This window comes from Chinchilla lanigera, unplaced genomic scaffold (assembly GCF_000276665.1).
Source record: "Chinchilla lanigera isolate Chin_1 unplaced genomic scaffold, ChiLan1.0 scaffold00005, whole genome shotgun sequence".
Lineage (NCBI taxonomy): Eukaryota > Metazoa > Chordata > Mammalia > Rodentia > Chinchillidae > Chinchilla > Chinchilla lanigera.
Window position 1 is genome coordinate 24,575,299 of NW_004955406.1, and position 16,700 is coordinate 24,591,998.

General features: G+C 37.6%; 1 protein-coding gene across 3 annotated transcripts in view; it reads left to right on the plus strand.

Annotated features, from left to right (window-relative positions):
* Positions 1 to 16,700, plus strand: part of Hmcn1 (hemicentin 1) — a 393,676-nt gene that overhangs the window by 345,633 nt on the left and 31,343 nt on the right. For all 3 annotated transcript variants that reach the window (XM_005375081.2, XM_013521738.1, XM_013521742.1), the window contains 11 exons: positions 2,870 to 3,083; positions 4,625 to 4,759; positions 5,375 to 5,565; positions 7,574 to 7,655; positions 11,480 to 11,749; positions 12,306 to 12,476; positions 12,612 to 12,782; positions 14,893 to 15,063; positions 15,258 to 15,428; positions 15,857 to 16,027; positions 16,197 to 16,367. In XM_005375081.2, coding sequence (XP_005375138.1) covers positions 2,870 to 3,083; positions 4,625 to 4,759; positions 5,375 to 5,565; positions 7,574 to 7,655; positions 11,480 to 11,749; positions 12,306 to 12,476; positions 12,612 to 12,782; positions 14,893 to 15,063; positions 15,258 to 15,428; positions 15,857 to 16,027; positions 16,197 to 16,367 — 1,918 coding nt within the window. The remainder of the gene's footprint in view (positions 1 to 2,869; positions 3,084 to 4,624; positions 4,760 to 5,374; positions 5,566 to 7,573; positions 7,656 to 11,479; positions 11,750 to 12,305; positions 12,477 to 12,611; positions 12,783 to 14,892; positions 15,064 to 15,257; positions 15,429 to 15,856; positions 16,028 to 16,196; positions 16,368 to 16,700) is intronic.

Sequence of the window (16,700 nt, forward strand, 5' to 3'; positions counted from 1 at the left end):
GTTCCTTTTTTTCCACAGCCTCGCCAGCATTTGTTATTGCTTCATTTCTTAATGCTAGCCATTCTTACTGGGGTAAGGTGGAATCTCAATGTTGTTTTAATTTGCATTGCTTGAATGACTAATGATGTTGAACATTTTCACATGTATTTATTTGCCATTTGTATTTCCTTATCTGAGAAGTGTGTATTCATCTCAGTTGCCCATTTATGGATTGGGTCTTTGAATTTGGGGGGGCTGATATTTTTTAATTCTTTATATGTTCTAGATAGAAGCCCTGTGTCTGAGGGACAGTCAGCTAGAATTTTTTCCAACTTTGTGGGTTTTCTTTTTACTCTGCTGGTGATTTCTTTAGATGTGCAGAAACTTTTCAGTAGTATGAGAAGGACCTTGGGATTATTGATGACAGGCCATGTCCTACTGCCATCAGCTCTGCCACTAAACATTGTATTTATTTAAATCTATGCTTGTACCAATTATAAGATGGACTGGTACTTTATATAACACTAAGAAAGAAGTAATAGAGCCAAGTAAACTATAGCAGACCATCAGTGTTTAAATTATATTCCAGTTTCAGAGAGATTAAAGGTTTAAAAATGTGAACTTCATAACTGATAAAATAAAGGTAAATCTTTTTTTGTTTATTTGTTTAAACTGCTGACGATCTCCAGTGGGCATTACCTCATGTCCAGGCATGGGTCTGGCTCCTCAGCCACTCTTCTAGACCTCCGGAAATTGAAAGAGGCAAAGATGTTTTAGTTTTAAAGACAATGACCCAGGTATATGGAAAGAGGACCAAGAATAAGGAACCTTAGAAATACTATACAAGAGACATAACTAATATGTAGCATTCTATTTGTGAGTAGTGTGTATGTTTCAGATTTTTAAATTAATTTGCATGATAACCTTGATTTTTAATGTGAGCTGTGACCTGAGGATTTAAGAAGAGTCAAGTTGTTTGAAGGTAGAAAGACCTTTTAAGGGGTACAACTTATTCTTATTTGCCTTTTTGAAAAAAAATCAACCAAATAACTATAGTGAATGATTGTAAATTTTATGCTCTACTTCCAACTCTTTGCTACTTCAGTACAAAAAAGTCTTCCATTTTTAAAAAGAGAAAAATTCTAATATGTACCTTAATACATCCAAAATCATTCACTCATTAACTCAATATTTTTATTGAGAACCTCCTTTGTGATCCACACTGAGCTAGATAGTAAGACACTCTAGGGAGAAAAAAAGCAACCAATATCCTTACCTTTATGTAGTTTATTTCTAGAAGAATAAGATAGGTGATAAAATGTAATAAAAATGCTAAACAATGTATGCAATAAATCAGAAGAAAGTAGTAAGAAAAAATAAGATTGGGCCAGGCACAGTGGCCATACTTATAATCCCAGTACTTGGGAGGCTGAGGCAGGAGGATCACTAAAGTTTGAGGCCAGCCTGGGCTACATAGTGACTTCAAGGCCAGCCTGAACTACATAACAACACACTGTTTCCAAAAAAACAAAAATAAAAACTAAGGAGTGAGTAAAATATATCAGAGGTTGGAGCAGTGCAGGTTACAAGTTATAAACAGGAATTTTATAGTAATAAAATTGGGTAAATGAAATTTGAGCAAAATGTGAAGGAAAGAATTTATCCAAGGCAATGTTGTGGAGGGAGTAACCAGGTAGAAAAAAAGGTACAGCAAAGAATTTAAGATGGGAACATACTGGGTTCATTTGAGAGACAGGAGGCCAGTGAAAGTAAAGAAGAAGAATAAAAGAGAAATTAGGTGTAAAAATTGAGGTGAGCTGAAATAGGCTTTTGTAGGTCATTGGAATGATTTTCCCTTTCACTCTAAGTAAGAGTCAGAATCCATTGTAGGTTTTGAGAAAGAGGTATTACTGGCCTTACTTAGCTGAAAGACTGCATTCATTGTTGTGATGAACACAGATGCAGAGAAGCAGGGCGGCCTGTTGGAGGGACATGGTGGAGGCAGATGAGAAATAATACAGTTCGTCTTAGGCTACCTGTAGTTTTCAAATAACTGGTATGTGTCCAAACATGCAGCTGGCATGAAAAGTTCAGAGGAACTGAAGTTTGGGGGTACGATCTGTGGTGATATATTGTAGTTATCTGTGTACGGTTGGTGTTTAAAGCCATGACACTGGATGAGCCCATCAAGGAATCAAGTACAGACGAGAAGGAAAGACCAGAGACTGAGCCCTCTCACATTATAACATTAGGACATTAATGCTGAGGGGGAGCCAGCATAAGCAGATGGAGAAGGAGCAGCCAGTGAAGCAGTGGGGAAACTAAGAGAGCAAGGTGTCCTGAGAGGCAGGTGAGGACAGCAGTTTAAAGACCAGGTAATCAGGTCAAGTAAAATGGGTATCCAATAAAATGGGTATTGACAGCCAGCCGATAGCCTGAACAAGCGAAACAGCAGACTTGCAGCAAATATTGCCTTACTCTTTCTATTTCCTCTGATAATTGTGATGGTCAATTGGTACCACATTACCCAGACAGCCAGCCAACTATGCCGTGAAGATGCAGTCAGCCTTTGGGATTGTTGTAATTTATTTGCACACTACAGAGCACCCATTCACTTGATGCTTAGTAGAGCATAGAATCTGAAGTTTCCTGAAATTGTATTTGCTCTAAAATGATTGCTATAGTTCGGTAAGATATGGGCTTATGTTTAAATGTCTATACATGTTAAATTATGTTATGCAGATGCTAACCGGATGACTTGGACTAAAAGGTGGAAAGTTGAATTGCCTTTAGATAAGAGTGCTCCTTTGGGAAGCAGGTTCTTCAGTTTTATTTTATGTAACATGATGCAAGATAATAAAATTTTATCATTATGATTTTTTTATTTTAGCTGGAGGATTCTGGCATCTACACCTGTGTTGCTAACAATGCCGCAGGTGAAGATATACACAGCATCAGCCTGACTGTGAATGTTCTGCCCACTTTTACTGAACTTCCTGGAGACGTGTCACTAAACAAAGGAGAACAGTTACGACTGAGCTGTAAAGCAACTGGCATTCCTTTGCCCAAACTAACATGGACCTTCAATAATAATATTATTCCAGGTTGGCAATTAAATTCTAAATAAATGAGTAAATACACCCAGATTATAGCTGTGGGAAATGATTGAGAAGTTACAAATGAAAAGTTGATTGCTTTAAATTCTGTAGAATGTATGCTTCTGCTTAGATTTTACCTTCCACCCATATGTACTTATATGTACTGTTCATCCTTTTGAAAGAATATTTAATCACAAAACCATATGTTGCATCTTATAAGTAGACTTTGTAGCTTAAAAATAATGCCTCTCTCCATGAGAAGATAATAGGGTATATATAGGCAATATTTGGCTTATGCTGGACCCCCTTCATCATTGATAAATGATTCAAGTGGATAGTGTTAGAGTCCTGATGATTTATCTAATTTTGTAGATAACCCTGTTTCCCTTTATATGAATCAACTTCTGTTATAATATAGACCAACTGATGCAGAAAATTTCTGGGCACTATATGCTAAAGTTGGGTCAGGTACCCAGGAGCACTCTTCCCTAGGAAGACAGATATTTGCTTATTTTCTAGGCTTTGACATCAACATAAAGACTAGGTTGATAATAAATTGTTGTATCCAAAATCTGAGTTCTGAATCGCTGCACCATTAGCATTTATTAAATGTCTTTCTAGAAAACTAGAAATAAGCTTAGATTTTTTTTCTATTATAAAGATTTGTGTTAGTGGCTGGAATAATAATTACCAACTTAGTAATATAGTACACTTTGCTAAAGAAAACAAAGTCTAGAAGATGTATTGAGTATTGTTTTATGAAGGTAGAGTACTAATTTAGCCATTTAAACTTTTAAAGCTCAGTTTTCCACTGCATACTCAGCAGTATAAAATTTTAAAAAATAAGTGGGGAAAACACACAAAATAAACATACTCAATATAATTTGGTACATATCCCTTGGTTTAAGTAGAATCTTATTTAAAGCATTAGTTGTTTTAAGATTAGCATATTTGCCTTATATTCTCTTCTAAATGTCTTTGTAAATATTTATCATCAACCTTTATTATGCCTGGGGAAGTTTAAATTATTACCTGTTTGATCATGTTGTCATGATTACCTAATTAATATCTATCTTCATGATTTCCGCTCTGTGATGCCAAGTCACTTGAGTTAGAATGGCGCAGGTTTTCATGTTATTGATGCAAAATAACTTCGGAGGAAAAGTTGTGAGATAAATGAAATGGAAAATGTCGTATGTCTGAATGAAAGATTTTTTGAAACCTAGAGAAACTACAAGCCGACTTTAAACAGCATGTTGAAGAAAGGTGTACTGTAATCTAAACTAATTTTTAAAAGATGTTTGTTTTTGTTCTCCTTTCCTGTACCTTGGGGTGCTTTCCGTTCTTCAAGCAAGCGTCCATAAACACAGTAAATAGCTCAGTGGGAGCAATCTGTGGAAAAAGCTCTCTTGTCCAGGGTCATGATGAGATCTCTGGTTCAATTGCTGCCCAACTCATAAATCTAACCTGCAAAACATTAAGCTGTCGTGAAACTTTTCCAAAGTTACTGAGAGGCATTTGTGTTGTTTCCTGACTTGTCTCCTTAGCCCACTTTGACAGTGTCAACGGACACAGTGAACTTGTTATTGAAAAAGTGTCCAAAGAGGATTCGGGGACTTACGTGTGTACCGCAGAGAACAGTGTTGGTTTTGTGAAGGCAATTGGATTTGTTTATGTGAAAGGTAGGTAAAAGTGCTTCACTTTATAATTTACTTAATGAATGGCATGTGTTTTGTTTCTTTATTATGCAGCAGGATGATATAACTTCAGTTTATTAATCCATTTAGTCCAATTTCCCAGATGTACAAATTCATGAGAAAAAAATTATGAGCATTCAACTCAAAAGTCTGAATGAAGTGATGAGATAATTTCACACAGAATCGAACCGCCCCTTCAGAGTACTGAAATTGACAATAGTGATTTAGCATGAGCAATTGGATTCTGAAATATTAAGGAAGTTTTGGCTTGTCTCTTTGTTTTTGGTTGTTCAGTGCTGGGTAGTGAAGCTAGGGCCTTCCCTTGCAGCTGTATCCCAAACCCTCATTTCGTAGTTTTGTGGGGTCTTTTTGTTTTTTGTTTGTTTGTTTGTTTGCTTTGAGACAGGGTCCTGCTAAGTCACTAAATTATCCAGGCTGGGCTTGAACTTGTTCTCCTTCTGCCTTAGCCTTCCAGGAAAATCCATGAAGTTATAAAGTAATATCTACCCCTTTTTATTAAATTATCTTTGTAAGTAATTACAAATATCACAAGCAAGTGATCAGTACTGACTTTTACCTCCTACCGCTCTTATTTTCCAGAACCTCCAGTCTTCAAAGGGGATTACCCCTCTAACTGGATCGAACCACTTGGTAGTAATGCAATCTTGAATTGTGAGGTAAAGGGAGACCCTGCCCCAACCATCCAGTGGAGCCGAAAGGGGGTGGATATTGAAATTAGCCACAGGATCAGACAGTTGGGCAACGGCTCCCTGGCCATCTACGGCACCGTGGTAAGTCACGTGGAGGTGACGCACACTTGAATTGCCTCAGCCAGCGCTGCTGTACCAGCGCCGTGGATGAGAAAAGTTTCTCTTGTGTTCCCATTTAACTCATGAAGTCTGAATCAAGTTCTTTATCTGGATTTTCAACTTTAAATTTTTAAATTTATTTTAACTGACACACAAAACCATAAAATTATACAGATTGATGAGGTGTTATGAAATGTTTATATACATGCATACATTGTGTAATGTTGAAGTTGGGTTAAACATATCTCTGTCTTTGAATACTCATTTCTTGATGGTGGAAACATTCCAAACCTTTCTTCTAACTATTTGAAATGTACAGTACAATATCGTTTCCTATGCTCATCCCACTGTGCAATGACAAAGCAGAATTCCTCCCTCTACCTAACTCTGACACAGTACCCCTTGAATAACCTTCTCGCATCTTTGCCCCACCCTGCTTCCACTGGCCTCTGGTAATCACCTTTCTACTCTCAACTTCTATGATCAAATTTTTCCGATTGTACACATGAATGAGATCATGCAGTACTTCTTTCTAGGCCTGTCCCATTTCACTTAAGAGAATGATCACCATTTCCGCCTATGTTGTCACATGACAAGATGCCACCTTTTCTACTGCTGAATAGCATTCCATTGGGTGTAAATACCACTCATCAACTGAGCTAGAGTGGAAATAGCAGTTGAAATTAATATAATTTATCCTTTTAAATTAAGTAAAGAAAGTAAGATAATTTTGTTGCTTTGTTCCCAAACTTTGACCTATAATTTAACATTAGGCGATACCTTCCTCAAATCTCTTTTAACAAAATGAAATTTAAGAATTAAAAATACAATAATACATAAATTATAGGGTAGATTTTAACCATAAATGGATGGCCATAAGCTTTCCAACAAAGCTTCATTAATTCAGAAAATGAGTGATGTTTGAGTTATTCTAATTTTGAGGTTAAGTGACACAAAAATGAGGTAGGTAGTTCATGCAATGTTGCATAAACTAGAATACTTATTGTGAATTTTTATGTCACCTTTGGTATACTCTTTCAAATGTACTCATTATTTAATTATTTGAAATAATAATTAAAATACATTGCTTAATCACCTAATCCAATGGGCCATTCTTAGACTTTTATTCTTGATTTCGCTTCAGTGTTAAGAGTCGTTGATTATTCCTTTAATTTTGAAACTATTTCTAGTTTTACTTATTTTCACTAATAAATCTCAGCCCTCTTCATTACTACTTTTCTCCTTTGGTTCTAAACTATTTTATTTCTGAAGTTCATGATATTTTTTCTGATACCACTGTTGATATCAATACTAATTTTTCATAAATCTTCATATCCCTAAATATCTATCTCCATCCTTGAGATTCTTCCAAGTTCTAGTTCCTGCTACCTACTAGACACTTCTATTTGGATAACACATTGAAATGTCAAACTGAGCGCATATATGGCATGCCAAAAAGTAAAATGCATACAGAACTTATTTTCTATACCATACATGTACAAGTCTGTGACTTATATTTTATAATCATCATTGAAGGTAAATTAGTTTTTCATTTTGTCCTAAATTTTGTACTCTTTACCCAGCTAAAGGTATATTTAATAACCCTCAAAACACAGTACTCAATATTTGTTAATTTGCACTGATTCATGTAAGATACCCATGAAAATTATATTAGCATTTTTATTAAGATAATTTTTAATGGATTGATTATGAAACAATGGTATTTTTGCTGTGGTGTCCTGCAGTTATTACTCCTGGCAATCAATGACAGGCTGTTTTGGAAAAGACTGGGTTTGGAATTTTTTTATTTTCAGATTTCTCCTCTTTCTCTCCTCTTTTTAAAAACTATTTATGAGGTCAGACATATGTAGATTTTCCTGTTCCCATTAAAATACCTTTTCAAAAGTTAAATTTTTACTACTGTGGTGAAAGGGATTTTCCTTGCTCTGGAAGCTCTTTTTTTAAATAAAAATCCCACTTATTTTCACAGAATGAAGATGCCGGTGACTATACCTGTGTAGCTACCAATGAAGCTGGGGTGGTGGAGCGCAGCATGAGTCTGACTTTGCAGAGTAAGCTGCTTAAATCCCAAATGTTCAGTTTAAGAAATGCTGCCTGATACAGAATGCCCATTTCCTTTAACTTTCTGGCAGGCACCTTAATGACAGCTTTCACAATGTGTCCAATTTAGTTTTCTGCTAATGATCCAGCAGTTACCATCAAGCACAGAACTGATAGACTTTGCTCACTTTTTTCCATTTTATCTAACATGCACAGCGTAAAGTTCCAACTGATTGGTGGCAGGGCCTTTTATACAACATTCTCAGCGGAGACGCCTTCTTAGAGTTCACCACAGTCCTCGAAGTATGCTTACATATGCACTTTTATAGCACTTTAGAAATATTTATTAAAGACTAATATCCATGAACTCAAAAGCCCTTCAAATAGACTCTAGTCTGTCTTCCATGAAATGATTGTGTGTCCTGCATGGGATCTTTGTGCTGTTCATGGAGCTCTTTGGTAAAAACCATCAGAAAGGAAAGCTTTCTTTTCCGAAGTAGTAAAAGGTGAAAGAGCTCAGTGGCCTGCTGGAAAGTCTACACAACCATGCCAGGGGCTGACTAGAAGATGTCACTGGGTGGAAAATTTAAGTAAGCCAAGTAATTTTGTGAATAGGCTCAGTATTTTACAGGACGAATTTACATTTCCTTCGTTTACTCCTGAGAGATGCTCTCCATTAGTATTTCTTAGCAGCAGTTTGGCAAACTACTATCTTGTAAGACTTGAACAGATGATAGACATTTAATAGATATTTAAAGTACTGTCAACCAAAGTACATTTTTATGAAATGGTAAAGGTATAGTATGGTATACTGTCAGGAAAAGACAGGGATTTGTGATTGAATAAGTCTGAAAAACATGGATTTTAAAAAGTTCATTTATTGTTGGGTATGGAAGCACACAGCTGTAATCCCAACATCTTAAGAGGCTGAATCTCAAGTTCTAGCCCAGCGTGGCAACTTCGTGAGACCCTGTCTCAAAATTTAAAAAGGCTGGGGATACAGTTCAGTGCAAAGACCCTGGGTTCAATCCTCAGTAGTGCAAAAAAAACTACATACATCACTACTGTGTACTGCATGCCAAGCATTGCTTAGGTAAATTGAGTTTCTTTTCTACAGCTCTTTCCAGATATGTTAATAGGCTGATATGAATCATGGCTCAGCAAGAAAAGAATATACAAGTAATGTGCTACATTTTCAAAATAAATGTTATTCCCATGACCACTCTCCCCTATCTGTTGCGTGAAGTAGGTATGGCACATTCTCCCTTAGAGTGGCTTTCACTGACCTAGTTTAAGAACGGCTTCCTTAGATCAACTCATCTTACTGACAGTGAATTCTTTTTACCAGATGAGGCATTAAAAATGCCAACAAATGGTTCAAATTAAGATTAAAGTACCAGAAGCACTATTTTGATTAAGATAAACTGCTCCTATTTGATTAATAATTATTTGAATGATGGAATTAATTGAATCTTGAAAATGTAGATTTGGGACTTTTTGTTATATTAATTTATAGTCTTATGGATAGTTGAATATTCCACATATGGTGCATAAATTAAGATTTTTAGTTTTATTTTATACTTCCTTGGGCCATAATAATATGAACAGATGAGCTTGTTTAGACATGCTGTTGTCATTTAGTATTGAGTGATAAATCCGAGGTAATTGTTGTATTCAACAGCAATTTATCAAATATATAATTTGAATACTAGGAGAGAAATGAAAGCACTGGTCTTGAAAGTTTCTAGAGTGAGGTCAATATATACATCAGCTAAGAAGACAATTGTGTGGAATGGTGCAGACATACAGGAATAATGGGCTACGGAACACTTGCTGAGAAAGTCAGACTTCACATAATGGAGCTACTTTTGTAGAAGACATGTCAGTAACGCCTTTATGGAAAACACTAGTATATTAAATTACTAGCACAACAAAACACATCTTCCATTTTTGTTTTATGTTCTATTTATTACAGATACTAAAATATGCAGCCACCACCCTGAATTATCTGGTACTCATTACTTCTGCTTGAACAAATTATGCCACTTTTCAGTTCAGTCCCAGTCTCCTCCCACCATGCTCCTCAAGAATGCGTGCGCTGCCCTAGCTCACCCACTGAGAAATAAGTTTTCCTGAGAAACCCTTTTAAGAAACCCCTGGTTTCATCAGTCCTTAAAACCTTGTATGTTCTGACACCCCCGGGTAAATCAGGCTGTCTAGTCTCCTCACGGTCTAAAAAAGAAAAAGCTAAGGCCATCTCCCTCCTGTGTCTTTCTTTCCAAGTTCTGTTTGATCTCTTCTCCACCTATATAATATTATTAAATCTTGAAAGTCCAGTTCAAATCTCTTCTACCTGCAACCATTTCCATATTCTATCTTTCTTGGCACTATAGAACAAATGAAAGGTAAGCATTGTGCCAGCAGCCACATGCAACTTCTTTTATACTCTTTCTTTCCAAAGACATGAGGGCCTATCATCTGAGGTAGATACTGTTAGCTCTTCTTCTCCTGAAACTCCTTTCTTTAGCTGCCAGGATATCATTTTCTCCCTACCTCAGTGATCAGTCCTTTGTAATCATTTACAGACTTACCTTCTGGGCATCTCTTAACTAATGTTGTTACACTGATTTCTGCACTGGGCCCTATTTATAATCAGTTTTGATCTTTCTGAAGGAATCGTAACCACTAGTGGAAGACACACAAAGCTATATTTCTTGCCCACACGTCTATTCTAAGCCTCAGCCATGAATATCTACCTGCCATCTAGACATCTATGTAAGAATGTCTCACAGATACCTGCAGTTCAGCAGTCTTAAATGGATCAAATTATCACTCACTCCTGACTGCCTCCCGAAATATCAGTTGTTCTATATTCTGTTGAACTATCAAACATACACCATAATTATATAATCAAAACCCTATTTATCAATTCTTCCCTTTTCAGTACTACTTTATATCAAAGTCCCATCATTCCTACTTTCTTAGTAATTCTTCAGTATATCTCCCTCTTGTTTTCCTCTTCCTGTGGTATGCTTTGGTTTGATCTATTAAATCACAGTTGTCGCTCCCCTGTTAGCATACGTGTACCTATGCTATAGCTATAGTATGACACAGGTAAATAGTTATTTGTCTATTTTATTAGTGCACTATAAGCTCCTTGAGATAAAAAATAATATTTGTTATCTCTGTTTTCTCTATACCAGGCATAATCCTTAGAAAATAGTAAGCTCTCACGACGTGTTTATTGAACAAACAAATGGTGGCCAGTGTTGAAAGAATGAGTTAATGATTACTCTTTACTGCAGAAATAATCAAAAGACAGAAGTGAACGTTCATCATGTAAAATATAGGCAAAAACATTAGTAACTGAAGAATATTGTGCATATTCCTTGTTTAAAGGCCATCTTAGCTTCTTCTAAGAGGAATCCTCTGAAGTAGACACCCTTTTTGAGAACACAGAGACTCAGGGTAGCAAGGAAAAGAAGTAGAATATGAATCCAGGAAGCATGACTGCAGAGCCCATGCTCTACCAATGATGGCAAACCTTTTAGAGCTTGCAATGGTAACCATGCCCACTGTGGCACATGTGCCCTAAGTTGGCCACCACTGCTCTAAGCTTAGGGGTTTTAAATTTTTGATATTCACTAAATAAAATAAATGAAAATTTCATCATTGGCTCTTCTATCTATCTATGACCTTTGCAGTTGGGAAGTAGTGTATTTATAAACAAATCACTTAATGTTTTTTTTTCCAAAATATTATTAGCATAAAATTCATAATAAAGGTGTTTATCTAAATCCACAAAAACAGAATCCCTGTGATCTTGTCTCCACAGGTCCTCCTGTTATCACTCTTGAGCCAGTGGAAACTATTGTTAATGCTGGGGGCAAAGTCAGATTGGACTGTCAGGCAACAGGAGAGCCTCAGCCAACCATTACATGGTCTCGTCAAGGGTATTCTATCCCCTGGGATGACCGAGTTAGCATGTTGCCCAACAACTCATTACATATTGCAGCTGCTCAGAAAGAAGACACTTCTGAATACGAATGTGTTGCTCGTAACTTAATGGGTTCTGTCCTTGTCAGAGTGCCAGTCATCATCCAGGGTGAGTGTGATGAGAGAGATATTCACGTTCATCAGTACGTGGGGCAACTCACCCCATAACCATTACTAAGCCCCTTGGTCCAAGTCTCCCTTAACCATAAGATACTTCTAGATGATGGGGGTAGAACCGAAAAAAATCACATCACAATTTACAGACTAACAAGACTACATATAGATCAGAGTTTTACAATGCTAGGTTAATAATTCAAAATCTCAAGCTAAATTTTTATTCAAAACTACATGAAATATATTCTCAGAAATCAATGTATTTACCTTAAAGAAGTGTATGTATCCAAAAAGATAAAAAGTATGTAAATTTCATAGTCCCTAACTCTTCCAGCAGCTGTGTCCATCAGAGTCAGGGTCTGATCCAAGAAGGAACTCTAACTAAAGTTCTTCTTTCAACCTAGACATTAATTTTACCTTAAAGGAAAGCTCCCATAAGCTATTTCTCAACAATCACAGGTTCATTTCTGTATCCAGTCCATAACTTAAATGAAATTTGACACTATCTTTTACATACAAGAGTGAGTCAAAGCACAGTGTTTTATTTGCAGTTCATGGTGGATTTTCCCCATGGTCTGCCTGGGGGCCCTGCAGCGTCACCTGTGGGAGCGGCATCCAGAAGAGGAGTCGACTATGCAATAACCCCCTTCCAGCCAATGGTGGAAATCCATGCCAAGGGTCAGAGTCAGAAATGAGAAACTGTCAAAAGAAGCTGTGTCCAGGTACACTCCTGCATTTGATTGACTGCCATGTGGTTAGTAGATATCAACTTCCGTTCCCTGCCTATGGGGTTGCCTCAGTGTTCATACTTGCAATTCAAATATACCTGACAGCGAAATGGTTTCACCTTTGTGTAGTGGATGGCCGCTGGTCGGAATGGAGTCTTTGGGAAGAATGCACAAAGAGCTGTGGACGAGGCAACCGAACCAGGACCAGAACTTGCAATAACCCACCAGCTCAGCATGGTGGGCGGCCATGTGAAGGAAATGCTGTGGAAATAATCATGTGCAACGTTAGGCCTTGCCCGGGTGAGAATCCAATATTGTTAGAATGAGCAAAACTTTTATATTTTAATTCCCATAAAATTATAATTATTTTTATTATGAAAAGATGCATCTACCTTTAATATTCTCTATGTTCTCACTTCTGTTTCATGCCTAAACTTGTGACAATGTGACATTAATCAATGTTAACTAAAATACTCGATTTAATATAATATAAAGAATGCTTCACAATTTGGTATATTTTAATAATATAGAGAAAACAAGTGTTAAAAAACTCACAAAATTTTAGCAATGATTAGTGCTTCAAGTAACAGCTAATCCAGCCATCCATTTTCAGGTGCGAAAAATTAGCCAGGTGAAGAGCACAGCACCCAAAGCTACCATACACTAAGTACCTGGCATACAACAGACCCACACTAGGTGCTTCATATATATGCTGCACTGACGTTGTATTACAGAACTTGTTCAGATTAAAGTAACAGAAATGAAATTTAAGTTTTAGTAGAAAATTTTTCTTTCAGGTATGATTGAATACAAGGGTTTCCTCAGTGCTTTTACTAGTATGTTTTCCATCTCTCACCTCTGCTTTTCTCTCTTTGGCTTTATTGTCTATGAAAGTCTTTCTACATGTGTGAAAAAATGACCTGGCACCTCCTGCCACATGGTGGGGCTTATAATCTCAGGTGTCAGAGAAAAAAGAGTTTTTTGTCTCCTGGAGCTCATATCAGCCTCTGAAGAAGAATCGTACCCGGTTTTGTTTGATTTTGTCACATGCTCATGTCTGAACTCATGAACATATGACAATGATCAGCAGCCTGGGCCATATGCACATCTGCCTAGTGTTGGCATGAGCAGAGCTCCTTGTCTGGCAACTCAGAAGAAATCCAGAACAGAAGATGTGCCGGTCGTTCATTCATTCATCTAGCCTGGAAAATAGAATGTGGGAAAATCATCAGAACTAGAGAATTTTTGAAATGAAGACTATAAGCACCCACAATCTGAGTTACTACGTAAGTCATGTTGAGTGCTATCTGCTGCATAGTTAAAGGTTTCTTTTAAGATTTAATCAAATAGATTTTTAGGGGAAATTCTTTTTGGCTAAAACAGATTTGGGTGACTATGTCCGCCTCTGTCTACAAAGTATAATGACAAGTACTCAAATCACTGTAAAGCTAGTTACTTATGAGAAAATGCAAAATATGTTCTTAAATATTTTCTAAATGATTCACACAGATAACTTTCTCATACTTGATTTTCAACTTATTTTGTTATCTGATATTTTACATCAAGAGAATATTTAGTTGTAGACATTATTGTCCATATTTTCATTCATATCCTGGTTAAATAGGGACCAAAGTAGCACTCTATTAAGACCTAACTCTAGAAAGTTCTTCTCACACAAAAGTATGACCCGACATTGATTTGTACATATGAAAAACAGTACTGTTGGTGCTTCACATACAAGGTAAGAACTATACATTTCTTCCAGTCTTCTGGTTATATGCTGTAATTTGTTAGTTACCAGAAGGAAGACCATAATATCACTCTTTGTAAGCGACTGGTCAGTCTTTTAGCTGTTGTTTTTAGGAAGCAGGTAAGTGTGTTATTCCAAATTTTTAATTCTGAACATCATGTAACGGAGAAAATTCATCAAACAGCTACAACTGGGCAAATCATCTTGTTGCTGAAATCCAAGAACATGTGTAAGTATGGAGCTGAATCCAGCTCAAAGATGTGGACTTCCCGCTTTCAGTACAAGTTATAATTGTGGCAATATTTGTATTGTCTGTAACCACATTTAGGTATGTTATACAGACTTGTTCCTAAGCTGCTTCCTCCTTCTTCCTTCTACTGTAAACAAATACCTGACTAAGATTTAAACACTCAGTTCTGTTTACACGTGGTAGCTTGATTAAATTTAATTTTAATAAAATAGCCCCCTTTGGAGAGTTGTAAGCATTTATCTTGGCATGAAATTGGCCTTCTGAATTTCCCTAGACACAAATTCCTTTGAACATCTACCCAGAAGGATAAAAGAAGAACATCATTACTGAGTTAATCTATTTGTATACTTTTTGTATTTTAAACAAACATGATCTGTGACTTGAAACACTGTCTCCTGGGATGTTTGTAGTTCACGGAGGATGGAGTCCTTGGCAGCCTTGGGGTGAATGCAGCAAAAGTTGTGCAGAAGGTACTCAGATGAGAGCGAGGCTCTGCAATAACCCGCCCCCATCATTCGGCGGCTCCTACTGCAGTGGGGCAGAAACACAAATGCGAGTTTGTAATGAAAGACACTGTCCAGGTAAGAGAAGTGCACTCTTTACACCTTTAATTAAATAACATCTACCTCCTATCCAAACACATGTCAGTAAGAACTATTTCATCCTGACTTGCACAAGAACATCACTTAGCTAATAATGCTCAGGATTGAACTTGATTTTTTTTATTTCATCATTTTTAGATAGTAACCAACCATGTGTTTTTCTCTCAATCCAGTTGATGGCAAGTGGTCACCTTGGGGCAGCTGGAGTGCCTGTTCCGTGTCTTGTGGAGGAGGTACCAGACAGAGAACAAGGGACTGCTCGGATCCTGTCCCCCAGTACGGGGGAAGCACATGTGAAGGGAGTGATATCCAGATTGATTTTTGCAATAGTGACCCTTGTCCAAGTGAGTGTTGGAAACAGTGAGTCAGCATACTTTCTTAAAGTTTCACTGTAGCCGTAAATCCTTAGTTACAGCATTCTGTTAGTTGATTCTTCAGCCTTTGGTTTAGGTTGTTGAAATGTATGGTTTGTGTGTTCTCAGTGTTATACAGAGTCTTAACTCATCAAGAACAGAGACCCTATCTCATTCGTACCCTCCAGCTCACTTGAAAATAAGTGTGTTTTAAAGGGAATCACATACTCGCTGGAATGTACATCCCATTTCTAGTCCAAACAGCAGTGAAACCATCTGGCTTTGGAAGTTGTCTGTAGATCTGTATGGTTCTTTTTATTTCCTAGGGAGGGGCTTTTCCATACTTTTTGGATGAATGTCATTGTTTGGCATTTCTCAGTTGTAGAGCTCTGTTTTCATGTCACACCATTCATTTGTAGTCCATGGTAACTGGAGTCCTTGGAGTAGCTGGGGAACCTGCAGCCGGACATGCAACGGAGGGCAGATGCGGCGGTACCGGACGTGCGATAACCCCCGTCCCTCTAACGGAGGAAGAGCTTGTGCAGGGCCAGACACGCAGGTCCAGAGGTGCAACACTGACATGTGTCCTGGTGAGCTTCTTGATTCCTGGCCACAGAATGAGCATAGCATTGCACTTAGCGCTCCTTGTGATAGCTGCATCGTTCCAGACCATAAGATCAAGGTTGAAGAGGCAAGGGCATCTTAGATTTAGATTTTTAAAACAACTGGTTAACACTGACCGTTCAATCTTGTTCACAGTGGATGGAGGCTGGGGAAACTGGCAGAGTTGGAGCCATTGTTCTGTCTCTTGTGGAGGAGGGGAAAAGACCCGGATACGGCTGTGCGACAACCCAGCGCCATCTAAAAGTGGTCGTCCCTGTCGAGGAGATGCTACTCAGGTATCCAGATGCAATACACAACCATGTCCAGGTGAGCAACTACACTAGATTATCAGAACTGTTGCCAGCACACACGTAGAGCCTGTGTACAAATCAGAGAAAGGTGTCACTTGGAGCCTGCGATTTACCAAATAGTGCCAACCCTGGCAGAAAAATTAGAAAAAAAGTGTGTTTCTTTGGCCTTAGTTAGTCCAGGTCTATACCAATACTCAGAGCTGGGTTTTAGCCTATACTTACCCCTTCCAGAATTCTTATGAAAGCCTACAATCTGCACTGCCATAAATTGTAGTTCTGCACCTGACAGGTAGTTCTGGGATTGCAGCAGAGTAAGACTCCAGCCTGCATGAGGATAGGCTAGCAACTA